The 19,941-nt window shown below is 39.0% G+C and overlaps 1 protein-coding gene across 5 annotated transcripts in view; it reads right to left on the bottom strand.

The window, feature by feature from the left end:
• MARCHF1 (membrane associated ring-CH-type finger 1) overlaps window positions 1–19,941 on the bottom strand; it is a 257,958-nt gene that overhangs the window by 52,327 nt on the left and 185,690 nt on the right. For all 5 annotated transcript variants that reach the window (XM_055794490.1, XM_055794491.1, XM_055794492.1 and 2 more), the window contains one exon: window positions 5,312–5,362. In XM_055794490.1, coding sequence (XP_055650465.1) covers window positions 5,312–5,362 — 51 coding nt within the window. The remainder of the gene's footprint in view (window positions 1–5,311; window positions 5,363–19,941) is intronic.

Genomic DNA, 19,941 nt, shown 5'->3' on the forward strand with positions numbered 1-19,941 from the left:
TTCACTAACTTGTTTACTTTGTGCTGTTGTTTTTTACAGTAAATCTGAGTTAAGTGCCAGGTTAATCTTTATCTTTGATATTAATGATTCTGTTTATGAGCAAGAAGAAACATTTAGATGACTAACATAACATTTACACACACTTTCTAATGACAGTTTTGTATACACGGTAATATTCACTGTAACAGCACTGTTGAAGGCTGACATTTTACCCTTTACAAAAGGACGGACTTGCTTTTTTCTTTGTTTATTTTCTTTTTTGAAGTCTCTACGTTTTCTCTTAGTTGGTCACTACAGTAATTTAGAAGCTACACTTGGAAAGGCTGGAGCTACATCGTTCCTTGAAATAAACCCAAAACACACCAATCTTGAAAAAAATTGTCATTTATGACTAGCATGAAATTGGCAAAGAACAATAAGAATAAAAAATGTGGATTAACCTGTACCAGTGCAGTCCCCTGTAGCAAAATGCAAGGGGTCACACAACTGCTCTTTTAGGATTCAGTCATGCAAAGGTATCTGGGAGCTCTGCAATCCTCTTTCAGGCTATCAAAGTCCACGATACGAACTTCTTAAAGAAAAAAAAAGTGAGTTCCTTTATGCTTTTTCCACTATAAATAACTATCATTTGTGTTTACAACAATTCAGACAGAAGATATTATGAATTGTCTGCTGGTATCACCGCCAAAGACATGGGGGTATGTTTATCCATTAGAAAATGCACAGTGTATGCTAACAGTGCGTTCTGCTTCAAGTTGTGTAAATCACCCAAACGGTGATACAGGGCTCTTCATACATTCACCTCGTACTGAGAGAGCATGAAAAATCAGAGAATATAAAAATCCATGTGAAAGAGCATTCAATTCCAATGGAAGAGATTAAATGGAAATTTAATTATATAAAATTATATAAATGACAGTCAGTTTGTGAAATATATTTCAAAATCACAAACCAAGTAGCTCAAATCAACAACTGGCAGCAATAAATTTTTCATCTAAGAATTTAGCGGGCCCTACCTTGACATGCTGCTGTCTTTTGGTTTTCATTCATATCTTACTGAGAGGAGCCCTACCTGACATAAGAAATCAGTACAGAAATTGCATAAACATATAGTAAAACCAATTCTTTCCTTTCTCTGTTGTTTTTCATATTCTAAATTAGACAAATGAATATTATTACACAGAATATTCCAAAATGATCACCTCACTTCTTCCTGATGTAAGTCAACAGAGTTTTATTAGGTGGATGTTTCAGATACTTGTAAATAAAAAGTGTTCTAACACCTGCTCCAGGCGTTTGAGAAGCAATTGAGCCAAAACAAAAATCAGGCAATTTGCTGCAAGCCTGAGTTTCTCTCCACTGAAAAATAAGCCCAAAGTTCCCATCAGAGAATTTCAAATCTTACTGCTGAGAGCGCATCCTTCTCTAAGGAGCTCTTGAATCGTAATTAACATGCAGAAAGATAATTACAATGTGTTAGAAACACTGCTTCCAGAAAACACTTTAACAGAACCAGGCAGCCTCAGAAGCACATATAAGCATAACCTCTACAGACCGTAATTCAAACACAAGATTTGCTCCACTGGTTAACCACAACAGAAAGAAATCAATCCACCAGATCCTTCTCAGACTAGCTTTCCTCTTACATTATACTCATATTTAGGAAGACATAACAAATTTAATGAAAAAATCTACAGTGCAAAGAAGTAGGTAGTAGCAAATAGGTAACAGACAAGGTCAAGCTTTTAATTTGTGTAGATTTTAAATGCACCCAGATAGGATAATTGTAATTCTGAAATCCAGAACACTGCACAGGACTAGCTCTTACAAAGAATAAAGTTGCCCCTACTACCAGCACCATGGGAATGGATGGGACAGAAAGTCTAAGGGTTAAAAAAATAATAATAATTTAGAAACAGCAAGGCTGGTTTCTAAAATGCACATTTCCAATACTTCTATGTTTTTATTCATACGTATTACAGTAGGTAGGTTCTGAAAGCCGTAGTTAGTAACTAGGGCTCCCCTTTGTCCCTGTGAGATAATGCAAAATACAGATCAGTCCCAAACACGATCTGTTACTCCCAGTGCCAGCAGGGCAGAAGGTAAGAAGACTTGTGTATTGATTTATTGATTCTACAGGGAAAATCTAGGTTACTACCAGAAATACAGCAGAAATCAGACACTGATACATTTTCCTAATTGTCTCTGCTTGGCAAACCAGCTGAAGGAGTTGCTCCTGGAGACCCAGGGCAGTGTTACCAATGTATGGGCTGACGTGAATGAACACTGTCACAGGTGGATCTTCACTGCGGACAGTCATGGCTGCCTGTCAGGCAGGAGTACCAGGGAACAGGCAGACAGGACTGGGCAGAGTAAGGAACAATGAGAGTACAAAATGATGCCAGATCACTTGCAAAAATTTGCAATTATCTCAGTGGTTACCCCACAAATGGGATATTTAAGGTCACTGTAATGAGCTGGAAAAGAACAGAGATAGATCAGCAAATTAATTTGGGCAAATGCTCTCTCCTTCCGACCTGCCAACCAAAACGGTGCAGGAGGGCCAAGGGCAGGGGGCATAGAGCACAGTGCCTTATGGGGACAAGGGCCAGTGGGAGCTATAGCTGCACCACATCGCTTTCACCGTTCATATACTCTTGCCCGCAAATAAAATAGCAACTGATTCTGTGCTGAGTCGAGTTAACAGAATGGAAGTGCAGGATTTTGCTTTACTCCTACCATATTGATGAAATACTTCATTACACATGTAAAAAATAATAGACTTTTGCAGGTAGAGCTATGTAATACCATAGTTACATGAAAATAATTTGTAAATATTCCAGTTGGCTTAATTTTATAATAGTACATGTACAGGTATATTGGACAGCTACTGTTTTTACTTAGTTAACGTGTATTACATTAGACTTTAAATTTGTATTGAAATCATCTGAATATTTTAAGTTTTGTCCTTTCATTTGCAGAAATAGTTTATCACTAAAATTCTTATCATAAACTTACATGCAAGATAAAAAAAGTCTTTGCAGTGTGCTACATTTCTGCACTCTCGATGGGCAGCAAAAGCCAACAGTAAAATTAAAGCGTTGATTTCCCTCTTGCCCCTCTAGTGAATATCTGATTTTAAAATCTATGGATTGAATCGGTATATACCAACTAGTATCTGGTAAATAACAAACAAACCAAAGCCATTCCTTCTTAGCATGTCTAGATAAGTCACATTCAATGTTCAACAATTCAGTTTAAGCTGTAATACCATGTACTTCAGAGTTAATGTACCTGGTGCACAAAATTGCCCAAGCACACAAGCAAACCTCAGGTGTTCTCTCTGAACAAAAAAACGTTAAGAGTGTTAAGAAATATGAATCTGTATTTGCAGAATCTCGGCTACATTGCATTTCACAAACGGTGGTACAAAATCCAGTGATACCAGGGAATGTCTACCCTGTATATGGGACAGGAGCTCCGTATACAACAAAGGGTGGCGTACACAATACACAGTAACTATTACAATATAACTGCCTATTTGACCCTTTTTAGCTTCTTCATACAGGCAAATGAAAGCAGTAAAAGACAGTGTTTTGATTACCATAATTTATATTTTTAGATACAGACTTTCTATTTTTTTCTGTAAATTGAAATTTTTACTGTGTGCAAGATCCAACACTGCACAGAACTCAACTTTTGCCTTTGGAGTGTAGTTTACATCACCTAGATGCTTCCTATCTTGTTTTGAGGTGCAATATTTGTTACTATTACTTTATGCCATGCAATACTAACCTGAAAAGTCAGGTGTTTGCTTTTCTGTTTATCTACACAAATATACCCTCCTGTTTTACAAAAAACCAGCCATTTTGAATCAGACAACAAATTGGAAACTAGATTTCAAATCAAATGTCTTTCAGCATTTGAAAAGCTTCACTGGCAGGTACCTTCACATGGAAAAATTGATCCAAAAGAATGAATGATGCTATACATCAGAAAAAGATTATAAGCATGCCTGGAAACCTTGCTTTTTAACTTACTACTCAAAAAGGTGCAAGTACACCTTTCTAATAAGCATCTATACTTATTTCTGCAGAAATTACTTCAAAACAACTGTTAGTCACTGCCATCGTTCTCATGTCAATGAATATATTTATGTTTTGTCACCGTGTAACCCACACAACTGACTTAAAGTACTATCAAGTCAACATAGATTTACAGTAATTACAACTATAGACATACATGTAAAACTTTTAGTGAAAATAATACATACAATTCACTGTGATCAACCTTATAAGTGCTTAACTATATATTTTTTAAAAATAGGCAGCAAGTCAGGAAAAGATCAGCCATATCCTGCAACAGGCTAGATACATTCTAAGCCTTTTTCCTTGCATTTTTTTTTCCTTCTTAATGTAAAAGAGCAGAACCTAACAAAAACCTAGTTTCTTTAATTCAAAAAAACACTGTTGATTTTTGTTTGGGTTTTGTTGTTTGGGTTTTTTTGGGTTTTTTTTTTTTTTTTTTTTACAACTCTGAGAAGAAAACAGTTCTACAGTGTGTACCCCACAGACAAAAATACTGTGGGGAAGGGCCTTAAGGATACTGTGCTTGCACTGAGTGCAAAATATTTAATCTGTAGATACAAACACAATACATGACGGACGCTTAGGCTGGGATTCAAACAATTATCGGATTTTCATCTTTTACTTCCTATATATCCTGGCTTTTTGGCATAATTTCAGCCACATCTGAACCAAAAATACAGACAGAAGGGGGTTAAAACCAAAGAACTCCAGTACAAATCACATTCTGCCTTTTCCTAAAGTTTCCCTTCTCCGTTTTTTAGAAATTAAAAAGCATCTAGATATAAAGTCCTGGTTTCTGTGAACCATAAATTCCTGTAAAAGGAATTCAGAATTCAGTCTGAAAAGATGACACATTCATAGCATTACACATTGTGGTTGCAATTATTTGATTAGGGCAGGGTGATAAAAATCAAGTAGGAATTCTATCTTAAACCAAAGCATTAATGTAACATTAAGCAGTTGTGGGAAGCAGGTGAAAAAGGCGCAACTGTTATTTACTACTTATTATTACACGTATGACAGTAATGACTAATTGTATATTGATACTTTAAGATGCATTTTACATGGTAACCATAATGTTAGGCAGCAAAAAATTAAAATCTGCTGTTTATAAAGAAAACATCAGAATATGCATATATGGTTAAATGAAGTAAAGTACCATATTGCATTTGATAAACTTGGTGTTCTTTAAGTTCTATACAAAGGAAACAGATATCACATACCTTTGAAATGTTACTTGATCGACTTGTGGAACGCCCTGGGGATTTATCATTCTGGAAAACAAAATTGAAAGATGAAAAAAGTTATGTAATTTTAATTCTAAGAAGTTGTTGTACTCTTTTTGTGATTGTGCACACAGTTTCTCTTCCTCTGTTTTTCTTCAGTTTGACTACTGACTGTACGATGGAAGACAGCTCAACAAATAAACCATTACAACATTCATGCTCTGTAAGAACATTCAAGTTCGGTAACAAATTAATGTTGTCACTTAATTACCGTTCCTTTATTCCACAGGTATTTTTAACAACATTTTGAGTGAAAGATTAATGTGTCATCACAGCTTCTCATGAAAACCGGTACTCTTGTATGAGAGGAGCATTTCATGACAAATAATAAAATCCACCTAGTTACATTGGACATATCCCTGCTTAAAAAGTTGAATTCATCCTTTCAGGAAAATTAAAACAGTACGAGATGACATCCTGGCCAGATATGCTGAGAACAACAAATTGTAACCAGTCATAAATGTAGTTCAATGTAACATTACACCTCCATCCCCCCTTGTTCATGCAAAACACACACACACACACAGACACCCCCCCCAACACCACACCCTGAACTCCAATAATAAAGTGTATGTTGAATGTCTCCATTTCTATAGCATTTATATTTGATATTTCTGGCAACCCAAATGAGGAAGTGAAGCAGAGGTTCAATAATTCGTTCAGTATTTACACATCCCCAGCAATAGATTCAGCTTCATTTGCACTGAAAAGGTAAAAGGGATTTCAGAAGCAGTGCTCATCCCCTTGGTAAATGCATGTCTTAAGGAGGTCACAGAAATGCTTCTCTCAGCACTGAGAATGGAAGTTCAAACACTCAGGTGAAATATTCATATAAACAAGGCTGATTTCTACCGAGAAGAGGTTGAACTAGACAGCATTTGTGCAAGTTTGTTAGATAACTTGCTTGGAGGAACAGGGGGACAAAACCCAAAGCAGACCTTTCACCTGTGCAGCTTAATTTGCAATGCATGCATCACTGTGGCAGGCTGACACATACGCTAATAATTTCATGCACACATGTCCATCGAAGGCTTTCAACTTGACCATGACCCCCCTCTCCTCATCCTTCATTTAAATACAGAAAAATACAGAAGCTGCCAGTTGAAAAAGGCTAAATTTCCTACTCCATTAATACACGTCTAGTCTAGAAATTAGTATTCTCTAATAATTTGTAGCACAGAACACTTCTGCGATGGCAAAAATGACCAACGAAACCCCTAAGACAATTTGTCAGCAAACATATAGGAAAAAACCCTTTGCCATTTTTGTATTAAACAAGCTGCTTCGATCTCGTATGCACACCCATATGAAAAATAGTTTCAAACCTACTTGTTTCATGGACCTATATCTCTCTTCTTTCAGACTGCAGGTGGTTTGTGTTTTTGTTCCATCCCTCAGCACCATCAATTGTTTGCACTGCAGATATTAATATATTGCACTCTCTTTTTACTTTGTCTTCATCAGCACCAAGTAGCACAACAAACTCTTGCCCTCAAAAAAACAGCATCACTGAACTCCCTGACTGTACATGACGCTCCATTTTATTCTGCCATATCAGCTTATTCTCAGGACTTAACCACCTTCAGGTTTGTGTGTCACAGTTTCTTTTCTAGGAAGAATTAAAAAAAATAATTCTTCAACTTATGTTCTCGTTTATTATATCTCATCCTTGGGGTTGGCCCTGCTTTGAACAGGGAAGTGAACCAGATGATACCTTCTGACCTAAGTACTCTATGATTCAAATATTATGTCTGTGATATATTATCCACTGTAGCTTTGGTAATAAATTAATAGTTGCTTACTCTTTCTAGACAATATTAAATATATACAGGTTTGAATGTCTTCATTTATATCCATAGCAAATACGCTTTGGATATTCTGGGTCAACATTCAGAGCAGCTCTGCTTTGACCTCAAAATAATGGAAGTTACAGACCCATGAAATTAATTCCCCTCTTGCGGTTAGAAATTATGAATGCACATCATAGATGAGAAACTCCCTGCTAAAAGCATGCAACCTTTGTCCTCCCACACTTGGACTACAGAAATATTTTGTATTTTCTGACAGTGTAGTGAACTCTGGAACTCTAACTTCCTTTGTTTTAACAATCTGTCATCCACAATTCATCTTCAAAGTCTTTTTCCTGACTACAGCTCTCTAGGCTTTTCCCATGATCCATTCTTCACTGTGGCACACATCTCCTTCACTTTGATTACAACAGCTCCAACCCTCCTACTGAAAACTCCCAGCACCTACGCTCTGCAAAGTGCCAGCTCATACACTGACTGGTCTAAGTCGAGAGAAAGAGTGCTGGCTCTACAGCTTTTTGATAAATAAATTTAATCATAATTTCCAAGTTCAGTATTTCATTGTCATTTATCCTGAAAAGCACGTAAATTAAACACAAAATGCTGCACTAAATAACATACATAGATTGAAGATAGAATTCTTCATTCAAGTTACATGTTGCACCTGCATGAACGTTTATACAAAGGAAGAACAGAACAGAAAAGTAACAGTAAAATCTCTTTTGAAATGTGACCTCAAAGAATATCTGTATGCTTCTATTTTAATGGTTTATGTGTACAAAGTACTCAAATTGTTAAGAATAATTGATTTTTTTTCTTACTGTAAGTAAAGAGGAACCATCTTTATTGAAGAACATTTTTCCTGCAAGCCTGCTAAACAGTAATAAAAATATTTTTTTTCTACACATTCAATATTAATTCACATTTGTGCATCAGGGAAATGTCTTACCATGTCCTTCCAATCAGATCATTTCAAGGAAAGTAGCATTCACTGTTAAGAATTAATGCTTCTCAGCAGGAATTATTTAACATCTGTAACAAGGGTTCTTGAGCTCCTTGACTGAGTTTTCTAAATTTACACATACAGGGTTTTGGCCCTTGAGCAAAGTGAAAACAAAATATTCAGAGAGATCTCTTGCTAAAATTCTCAAACCGTCTTTTCTTTCAGTCAACGAAACAGCAAAACGATGCCCTCCCAGACTCTGGCCATGACAAGTACAAGCTTCCCAGGTTCTACGTTGTCCAATGCAAGCCACAATGAAATGCCTGTCCTTATTTCCAGACATCCTGTACTGCCAATATTTTTTTTTGTGCGTGTGTGTGTGTGTTTGTGTCTTGTATTACATCCTGCAAACACTTATCAGGTACATCTTCAAAACTCTGACAGCACAGCAAGTTCCTGTAACTTATTCCACTGGAAAAATCAAGAAAAAAAATCAGTCTGTGTTTGTAAATTTCCTAAGAATTCAGTTTTGCCAAAGTAATTTACAAGGATATAATTGAAAATGTAATTCAGCCTTCAATATAAATTCTGCAAAGAAGACAAGAAAGAAATAATGCCACAAAATTTCAGACTATGACATGTTCATGAAACTGTTTTGGGTGGAATGTTACATGCACCTGTCCCACCACATCCTACCAAGAAAGCTCTGTATGTAATAAGGAATTAAAATACTTAAAAATAAAATAATCGCAAAATCTCTTGTTATGACAGTAAACCACTTCCTAAAATTTCATTTCAGCACACGACTAGGCTCTTGAACTGTTATTATTTGCAGTGACGAGCTTAAATTTAAGCTCATTGAACTTCCTGATGCCCAACGTTATGGTTTTTCCCAACTAGCAAACAGGGTAGTAAAGACAAATTCCTAAAATACCGCAGTGAACAGTTCAAGCTCTCGTTCTAAACAGGAAAGCGGTAGATTAGCTGGTTGCTTTCTGACTCGCACTAGATATTCATCCACGTGGCTCACGATCTTAAGTCTTGTTTACTGGCAAAGCACATTTCAAACTAACCGATCCATTTGTCTGGTTTCTTTCATTTTCCCACCCCCTGCACTTAATCTCTCCGAAGAGAGCACAGTATCGTCAATAACTAAGCACAATATCTCACACAATATCTCAACTCACAGGAGAGCTTTAAGCAACAACTTTGTCACACACAAACACCCAACCCATCCCCCCCCCAAAATCTGCATAAAATATTTTGCTTTTTTTTTTTTTTTCCCTTTCCATAGGCTCTAATCTTTGCATCCCAGTGGTGCAACGTGCTGCTTCACACATCTGCACACAGTCCTCAGGCTTAGAGTTCTATACATGGTTGTAACAGACTTTTTTCTAGAAGTCGTATCAAAACATATCACAAAAATAAACGTCTCCTAAATGTGAGCACCACACGAAGCAAAACAAACATGTTTCTGCCTGCCTAAAGTCCCCTTCTACCTAGTACCCCTTCCCTGCACCTGCACTGGAGCCTCCTTTTGCCACCTTTTCACTTCTGGAATTTTGAACAGGCACAGAAACTGCCTTCACTTTATGGGATGAGCTATCAGATATGAAGGTATCTCAGCCAGCAATGTCAGTTGCTGGAAATTTAAAAAGCAGGAATTAATCTTATTATGTCCACGTATAATAATAATCAAGTGCACAATGTGTGGACTTGATACACTTATTTCAATACCCTAACATGAAAACGGAGAGACAAAACCACAAGAGGCAATATTTTCTGTAACTGATAAACAAAACCCTCAATGCCCATAATTAACTAGGACATAAACACACTGTGTAATTACTGGGCATCACGCATAATTTTACTTCGGAACCCAGAATGTTTTTACTACCAAAGAACAGCTGGATTCAAAGTGCCAACTCATAGAATAAAAGTCCACTGGGACTATTAAAGACTGTGATGCAGATGCAACCTTTAATTAAAAGAATAATAAAACATAAATAATAACCCCCCTACATAATAATTATTATCACTAAACATTAAATACCAATTTAAATTTAAAAAGCACATATAACACGTAACATTTATATTATTCATATATACTATATCACATCTCCACATACAACCAAAACATCTAAATTGGTACATCTGTCTCTCTAGGAATGTATTGATATGTATAAATGTGTAAATGAATTCGGTCTGTTCCCAGTCACCCGCTGCTGGGCATGGTCGGAGCCAGGCTAACACTGTCCCCCACAGTGTGCCTCTTGTTATGTTACTCAAGAACTATTTCAGTTTCTTGTGTTGGCAACTAAATTATTAAGAAGATAATGACAATGTTAATACTGACAGAGCATACAACCTGCCTCTCGGCCAGTTTGGATTCAGCCTTTTCTCTGCGGGAAGGAGGGGCGGGGGGAAATCAGTTGCTGGCGACAGCATCCTAACAACTTTCAGGGTAACTGGCAATTTCTAAACAGCTTTGATGTGGGGAATTCAAGTCCTGGAAGGAACTCAAAGCAGATTTTAGCTTTAAAGTAACACTGGGAAGGCAGCTCATCATGGATTGACAGTATCTTTTATTATTCATGGAAGTATTTTCTTTGCTGTTACATATTCTATCCAATTTTTTCATATTTCAAACATTCAAGAGCTAGCCATATAAACAAATATATATTCTTACAATGTTCTAATAATTCTATTATTCTAATAATATAAGGATTCTTATAAATGAATCATACCACTAAACTAGCAAACATACAATTACTGGTAGTTAAGTCTATATTTGAAAGTGTAAGAAAATTTATCTCCCTTCTTTGTAAACAAACAACTTTCCAGTCTAATAAATCTTAACTTCACTAAGAAGTTCAACATTCATGTCAAATCACCTAGAAGGTCACCAGGCAAAAAGCCTGGGGAGAAGGTAAATCTAAAGAGACTGAAGGTCACTACTGTAAAACACAGCTGTGTAAAACCAGGTGATTATTAAAAACTAGGCTTCTGAGGATGCTGAAGAATTTCAGACATGCCACTCTGACTGTTAGCTCTGGAAACAGACTACATCATCCAGTTTGGCATAAAGATGTTAGTTTTATTACCCTAGGAATTGCACATTTTCCATATTTATATGTGGGTGGAAGACTACAGAGCAATGATCAAGGAAATTCCCTATTAGTGGGCTGCTGGATAACCTTACATAAGTACACAGGCACTTTACTTGTCATATGCTCTGTTACTTATTTTGCAACTAAGATGCCTTTGTGGCCAGATTTGCAGCACATAAGACCATAAAAACTGCACATTGGTACTTCCAGCCCTACAGTAATGTTTGGAGTTAAACATTTCAGTAAGTTATTTTCTTCATCATTTTTTCCTCTGAACAGAAATCTACAATGCCACCAAGAGCGTGGCACAAACATACCTCTGTTTCTTACAGCTGCTCCATGCACTGGTACCTCTAGCAGGCTAGGTCCCATTCCTCTCATATATTATACTATCTTACTCCACATCAGTCTCGCTGGACTCAGTGTAGCAGCGTGGGTTTTTTTTAGTGTAAGCTGCTAATAAACATGATAAATACATCAGAATGTGATCCACCACACTTTTGAGTCCAAAATGCTAATTAAAATTTAATGAGGCTCAGAGCAATATTCATCACAGGCCACGATGAGCATGCTTGCTGTTACAGCGTAAGGGTTTTGCAGTGATGCTTCTCCCTGCAATTATATGGACAACTTCTGCATTACAACACTGTTACTTTCTCTGTATTGCACAGATGTACAAGGTCAAAACTGTTTCAAAACAGGAATAAATACAACATTGCATTAAAAAAAAATAAAATCCAGCATTGAATCAACCTTGAAACACTGCACGGGCACGCACAGAATACAGCCAGAAGGCAGCACATATAACCACTTACCTGACGTAAGTGCTATTCTTTTAACAGCTCACATAAAGAGCCAGATTATACATTGTTGTACCATGCTCAGCAAAAGTGAAAAGTTCCCAGAAATCATAGAATGATTTATGTTGAAAGGGACCTTAAAGATGACCTAGTTCCAACCCCCCTGCCACGGGCAGGGACACCTTCCACCAGACCAGGCTGCTCCCAGCCCCATCCAACCTGGCCTTGAACACAGCCAGGGATGGGGCACCCACAGCTGCTCCAGGCAACCTGTTCCAGTGCCTCACCACCCTCAAAGGAAAAAAATGCTTCCTATTATCTAATCTACATCTGCCCTCTTTCAGCTTAAAGCCATTCCCCCTTTTCCTACCACTACATGCCCTCGTAAAAAGTCCTTCTCCAGCTTTCTTGAAGACCCGAGTACCTGAAGGTACTGGAAGGCTTCTAGGTCGTCTCCCTGGAGCCTTCTTTTCTCCAGGCTGAACAACCCCAAGTCTCTCAGCCCGTCTTCACAGGAGAGGTGCTCCAGCCTCTGATCAGTTGTGTGGTCTCCTCTGGACTCACTCCCACAAGTCCATGTCCTTCTTGTGTTGATGGCCCCAGATCTGACCGCAGCACTGCAGGTGGGGTCTCATGAGAGCAGAGCAGAGGGGGAGAATCGCCTCCCCTGACCTGCTGGTCACATTTCATTTGATGCAGCCCAGGGCGTGGTGGTTTCTGGGCTGCAAGCACACACTGTTGGGTCACATTAAGCTTCTCACCCACCAGCACCCCAAGTCCTTTCTCCTCAGGGCTGCTATCAATCCATTCCTTCACCTAGCCTGTATCCATGCTTGGGGTTGCCCTGACCCATGTGCACTTGGCCTTGTTGAACTTTACCAAAATTACAAATGAAATAACCACAGCATTGGAAATAAGTTCAACACAAATGAGTAAACAGACAATATGTATCATGTAGCTGCCCTTTGACTGATCATGACATAAGAAACTAGCCAGAAACTCCTACAGGAAAACTATTTCTGGTAATGCCTAATACTAATGAGAATGAGGTTTGTGCTGGTTTTGGCTGGGGCAGAGTTGATTTTCTTCCCAGTAGCTGGTGTGGGGCTGCGCTCTGGATTTGTGCTGGAAGCAGTGCTGGTGACACTGGGATGTTCCCTTGCTGCTGAGCAGCGCTGGCACAGAGCCGAGGGCTCTTCTGCCTCTCACCCCCCAGCGAGCAGGCTGGGGGGCACAGGGAGCTGGGGGGGCACAGCCGGGACAGCTGGACACAGCTGGCACAAGGGGTGTTCCAGAACATGTGGTGTCACGCTCAGGATATAAAGCTGGGGAAGGAGGAGGTGTGTGTGGGACACACTCAGAGTGACGGCGTTTCTCTTCCCAAGCCACTGCTCCAGTGACACAGCCCGGCTGTCCTGGGGGTGGCTGAGCACCTGCCTGCCCATGGGACGTGTGAATGAATGCCTTGCCTTGCTTCGCTTCTGCACACAGCTTTTGCTTTACCTGTTAAACTGTCTTTACCTCAACCCATGAGTTTTCTCACTTTTAGCCTTTTAATTCTCTTCCCCATCCCACTGAGATGGAGTGGGCAAGTGGCTAGGTGGTGCTTAGTTGCCAGCTGGCATTAAACTAAGACAGGTTAAAGGAAAAAACTGAAAATAAAAGAGGCCAGGACTGCAAAGGCTCAACATAGAAGGGTAAGCAAGAGTCTTACAACAAAGAAACCATACACAGCAGTCAAAGGGTCGGTCTTGCTTATTAATACCTCCTGCTTTCTAGGAGTAAAGGGAACTTGCTCCTCGTGCAATTAAGACAACCAGGAACGCAGGGTTGGAAGTGGCTCTAATTTATTTCTGCACCTGCAGACCAAGAGGAGCCCTTTGATTCAGTTCAGAGGCTGAAGGAGATCACATCCTTTCCCCCAATGAATGCAAGAAAAGAACCTGAACAAATTTTAAGCTGATCTAAGAACCATCTTCCACATTTGCCTCCTGCAGATAACATACTTCTCCATCCAAGTCATCAAAATGTGGTGCAACTATCTAGCCCCAGACCCGCATGTCTCAAGGTTCAAGCACTTGAACAAGTTACTGCAGAAGTTTCCAATGGAAACTGTTTTATGAAGTTCCAGTGTATCAAAAATACCTCAAATTGCATAGATATCCTTCAGCAACAGAATGTACTTTGGACCGTGTATCTGAAGTGGACAAGATGCTACCACACCCTGACTTGAAGTATAATATGTTTCTATGTCCAAAGCATCAAATTATTAAAATAGCAAAGAGAATTGAGGGGATTCATAGAAAGAAGAGTGAATAAGTACCACCAATATTTTTCATTGTTCAATGCAACGCATCACATTTTTGATAAATCTCTCCACTTACCCCTGCTAGGAGGCAAAACGTGGATGTTACTCAGGACGGACTTGGGCAATAAGCAATACACTGTGCTGTGGCCTCATGCCAGTGGATCTTTCCGCCTCCTTGTTCTAGGCCAAAACAGCAGATTGCACCTACCGGCGGATGAGTTCATGGTGCTCTTCTTTCCAAAAAGAAACCAGTGTTGTATCACCCAGCTCATTTCCAAATGATATTATCCACCAGAACATATGGACACCAATATCCCAACCAGTCTCTAGGTTAGCACACACTAACAAAACTCAGTTTCACAGGACTGGTTTCATTATTTAATTAGATGTGAAATTTCCATATAATCTTGTTTCACCCACTGAACTCATCGGCTGACTAACAATGTCAGGATATTTTTTTTTCAAACTAACCAGGTTTCATTTACCCTTTTGCTTAATTTAATCTTAAGAAAAATCACAAGCATTTAATCTAATGTTGTTCTCTATGATTAGGTACCTAAGTCACTCTTGGTATGCAAAAATACACATCTAAAATAGTATCTGTACTTGTCAACTGAGGAACTGTTTGGTGAACACCAAGCATCAAGCATAATACTGCACGACAAATCTACTGTAATTCGCTGCCTTTGCTCTTCAGTTTCTGCCTTGGGGGGGGCTGGGGGTTGGATGGATGGGCATGGGACAAAAAGGAAAACAGCTGCCAACATGATAGTTCCTATGGTAGTTTTCTTGCAAGATACAAGTGATGCCTGTCTTCATCCAAAGCTGACTACATAGTTAAAAATTAAAAGCCACAAAGATAGATACTGGACAAATGAAACTTGCCATTACCTTCTTATTAAAAAGTCATGGGGAAAAAACATAGGAAGACTATATTTTGAAAATCAACAAGCTCCTAGTCTGTACTCCAATAACATACCTTGGTGTGATCAAGACGGATAGAATGTTATTTGTGAATGGAATTAAATGAAAAAATGCATAGAGGGATAATATTAATTACAACTGAAGAAAAGATTACAAAATTAAATAAATAAAAACAGAAAAAGACAAATACAAAGGAAAATGGATGAAACGAAAAATAAACATGTGAAAACATTTCCTCCACTGTGTCAAAATATGGAATCACATAAAAAGTAAAATTTTCCCTATGAATAAATAAAGGCATTTAAAAGAGCTAGTTCTTCAGAGTCAAGAGTACCCTACAGGGAGGGACAGTAATGCATGAACGAATTACTGTTAGTTCTCCACAAAAGAACCCTGAGCATGCTGACATAGTACAAGGCTCCAACTTCTCTGATACACAGTTTCTATAGAAGATTTACTTGTCACATTTGGAAACAAATCTTGGCCAAAAACATCTTACTGATGATTTTGTTTTCCACTCTACCGGCCACGATACTTCTCTTCAACAAAAATGCAGAGTTTTTTATTATTATTTTATCAGTGTCTAACTGCAGCCTGTTTAATTTCTACAATCTCACTACGTTAATCAGAGCACTTCAGTTACAACAGGTAGCAACATAATTTGTGATAAATTTCCACATCAGAACCACCTTCTGCTACTTTGTTGCTAATGTCTAAATTCCTGGCAATCATAAACAACTGTGATTGCAGTAACACTTGATTTACATCCAGTTATTACTGGAGACATGGTATGGGGACTTTGTGTTTGTCTGTTGATAAAGATACCTTGCCCTGGAAAATGGCAAATAGCTGTATACCTCTTCTACTTGCCATTACTCAGCTATACAGAAAATGACAACAAACACCGACTTCTGTTGTGGGCTTTTTGTTTTGTTGTCCATACACACGCACACAAACATGAAATACAAATGCAACAAACAGTCTGCAGGCTTTACTTTGTCAATCTGTTTTGCTAATGTATGACTGTCAGTTCAGCTTTGTTTTATTACTTCTACATAGGTGTGACACACGTCACTATACACCTCTTGGTTTCAAATATGAAATAAACCACTTATTTTCACACTGCATTACCCTCCTCAAATGGGTTTGACACATGGAACGAGAAAGTGAAGCAGAATCCTCCTCACTACGACATCAATTTATCATTTTGTCTCTCTTCTATGATCAACAGAAATGGAACACAATACATTTCACTGCAGCACTCTTGAATCAAATGGTTCTATCATTTACACATTAGTATCACTTCCAGTTAATGCATTTAAGCATTTCCATTCTTGATCAATAAAGCTCTGGTTTTCCATTCTGTCTTGCACAGCATGACAGAACTTCAGTACACTAACCACTATATTTCTTTTCCAAAGCTCCCAGTACATCACGAAACTTTGCTTTTCCACAAGACTCTTGGTGAGTCTGAAGAGAAGACTTGGTCTTTTCATCACCACGTTGAACTCCAATCTATGTTCGTTCATTTATCAGCCAATGCTTTTTAGTTTTCTCTTATGAGTGACATCCCTCCCTCATCCTTCCGGGTCTTTTCCCAAACATCAGGTCTTCGCAATCATCCTCTCTTCTAAGAAACCTCTTGGTGGTCAGTATGCAAAATTCAGCAAACATTTATTTGTAAGGAGTAATGGATAGGCTTTTTTTTAAAGGAAATTAGACATGGTCTGTTGACCATGATACACATGCAGTCTTCTCTTTGTTAAGTATGATTATATACAGGGTTTTTTTAATTGAAAAGACAAAATAACTTGTTTCAGAAGCAGAAATTCAGAGGTCATTTTGTTGTCTGCCAGTTATCGTGACCTGCTGGATTCCAGTCAATTAGTACCAGAGATGAAAGACTCGGGGTGGCCAAGTACTTGTCTAACAGCCAAATATTTATCAAAGGACAAAAGTTTAATTAAACATACAAAGTGCCTCAACTACAACAGAGCTATAAAACAGTACTTGAATATGCGCTGTATGTTCAAATACCACGATTTTTACACCTTTTACCTGACTACATTTTTTATGTCTTCAGTGTCCCTTTACTCAAACTCCTCCAAGTAAAAGGAAAAATGAAAGTAATAGCATTTAGAGCATTTGTGCTCTAAAGGATATCCAAGCATTCAAATCCTTTAAAGTACAGGTGCCACCTCTCACTAACCAATTTGATTCATCATTCATAGCCTAAACCCACTGATCTCCAACTGCAACAAGTACAGGAGCAAAACTATAAATAATTAAGTTCTTGACCATAAGTTCTAAGTAATAATGCTAAGAAAAAAAAAAAAAGGGGAAATAGAACTGGACAAAGAACAACACCATTTGACTACACACCTGGTTTTGGTACCCAGCAAACCTGTATCTCAAGGACCTTCATGTACATAACAGAAATGTAAGCAGAATAGTAGGGCTCACAAAAATACTAACATTAGATGAATGGAGGATTAAGAGAACTTATGTTGAACCCTGGTGGTCAGGGTTGCTACTGCTGGATGCGGCTGTAAAATCAGAAATGTTACCAACTGAATAATTTAATTGTGTATCAACAGGCCCAGATTCAAAAGCATGTAACTCTCAGTGCTAGAGGCTTAGCATGTCTGAAACCTTACTATCACAAGCTGAAAACCAACGAATATAAGGACATGAAAATTTTATGCAAGCTGAATCCAAGCTGCGCATAGATTCCACAGACACATTCATCAGCATGTTTCCTACCCAGCCTGGAAATCCCCAAATTAATCTTAATGCTAGATTAACCGAGGTTAATAACTAATTAAACATTTTGGGGCTTATAATTTAATTTAATTATCTACACATTAGTTTACTCGTTATATAGGTTGTAATTTTCAACATAAATTTGAACACTGCAACTCCTTCCTCTTTACACAACAATTCAAAATATAAACTTTAGGGCTTGGATTCCTACAAAAATCATTTTCAACAAAACTCTACATGAAAGTTCGTGGAGTGATACGTTTTTTCATACTAAAAGGTATAGAAAATTTGGAGAAAAGACAGCTTCAAGTTAAAATACATATCTACAACTATTTCTCTGCTTTAGAACTAACACTGAAATTAACTCAAATCTTATTTCTATGCACTTTGATCCAGTAATCACCATACTTCATAAACCACAGAATCATAGTATTAGTTTGGTTGGAAAAGACCTTTAAGATCACGAAGTCCAACCGCTAACCCAGGACTGCCAAGTCCACCATTAAACCATGTCCCTAAGCACCAAATCTACACGTATTTTAATACCTCCAAGGATGGTGACTCCACCACCTCCCTGGGCAACCTGTGCCAAGGCCCGACCACCCTTTCGGTGAAGAAATTCTTCCTAATATCCAATGTAAGCCTCCCCTGGCACAACTTCAGGCAACTTGGAAGAAGAGACTGACATCCACCTCACTACAACCTCCTTTCAGGTAGCTGCAGAGAGAGGTAGAGGCCTTGTTGGCCCTCCCCCTGACTCTGACCCATAAACACTCAACCCTACTGTCACCATCATTTAGCTCTTGACAATCAAAACACTCTCTAACATACAAGGCTACCCCACCGCCTCTCCTCCCTTGCCTGTCCCTTCCGAGAATTTACAGCCACCCATTGCAGCACTCCAGTTGAGCAAGTCATCCCACCATTTTTCTGTGATGGCAACTATATCATAGTTTCCCTAGCTTCCAGCTTCTCCTGCTTGTTGCCCATGCTGCATGCATTGATATAGATGCCATCTTTTTCTGGGGAGAAGCCCTAATTCCTATGTGACCACTCCCAGACACTTCTGTGGTTTCTAATACACCAATAACCCTGCATCTCTCCTGCTGCATGGATCTCCGTCCACTATCTACACTGAGATAGCAGACTGAAGGACCTTGCTAGCATGCTGTTCCTCAAACATTGGCGTGCCACCTCAGGTTCATCTCTAGTGAGCCTGCTTTTACCTGTAGTGAGCCTGGTTTTATCCCCTTCCCCCTTCAAATCTAGTTTAAAGCTCTTTCAATGAGCCCTGCTAACTCCTGTGCAAAGACCCTTTCCCTGCATTGAGACAGGGGTACCCCGTCTGTCACCAGCAGCCCTGGTGTCGTGTAGACCAACCCATGATCAAAAACCCCACAATTCTGCCGGTGACGCCGGGCTCGGAGCCAGGTATTGAGCTGCTGGCTGTTGCCGTTCCTTCCCTCACCATTCCCTGCAGCCGGCAGGACAGAGGGGAGCACAGCTTGTGCCCCCGATCCCCTCACCAGTCATCCCAAGGCCCTGAAGTCTCTCTTGACTGCCCTCGACTTCTCGTTGCAACTTCACCGCTGCCTACCTGAAAAACCAGTAACAGATAATTATCCAAGGGCTGTGCCAGGGTAGGAAGCTTTCTCCTCACACCTTTAATCCGGGCCCCAGGGACGCAGCAGACCTGCCCAAGAGATGGGTCTGGTCCGCACACTGGGCCATCTGCTCCCTTCAGAAGGGTCCCCTGTGACAATGGCCCGTCTGTCTGTCTTTATGGAAGCCGTTCTGATGCGGGGCGCAGGCCAACCTAAGCTTGGATGATGGGATCCACCATCAAGGTAATACAAACTTTCCTATTCTAAAGTTTTTTCATATGCTATCACAGCTCTTTATTACAGAAAG

Source organism: Falco peregrinus, chromosome 2 (assembly GCF_023634155.1).
Source record: "Falco peregrinus isolate bFalPer1 chromosome 2, bFalPer1.pri, whole genome shotgun sequence".
Lineage (NCBI taxonomy): Eukaryota > Metazoa > Chordata > Aves > Falconiformes > Falconidae > Falco > Falco peregrinus.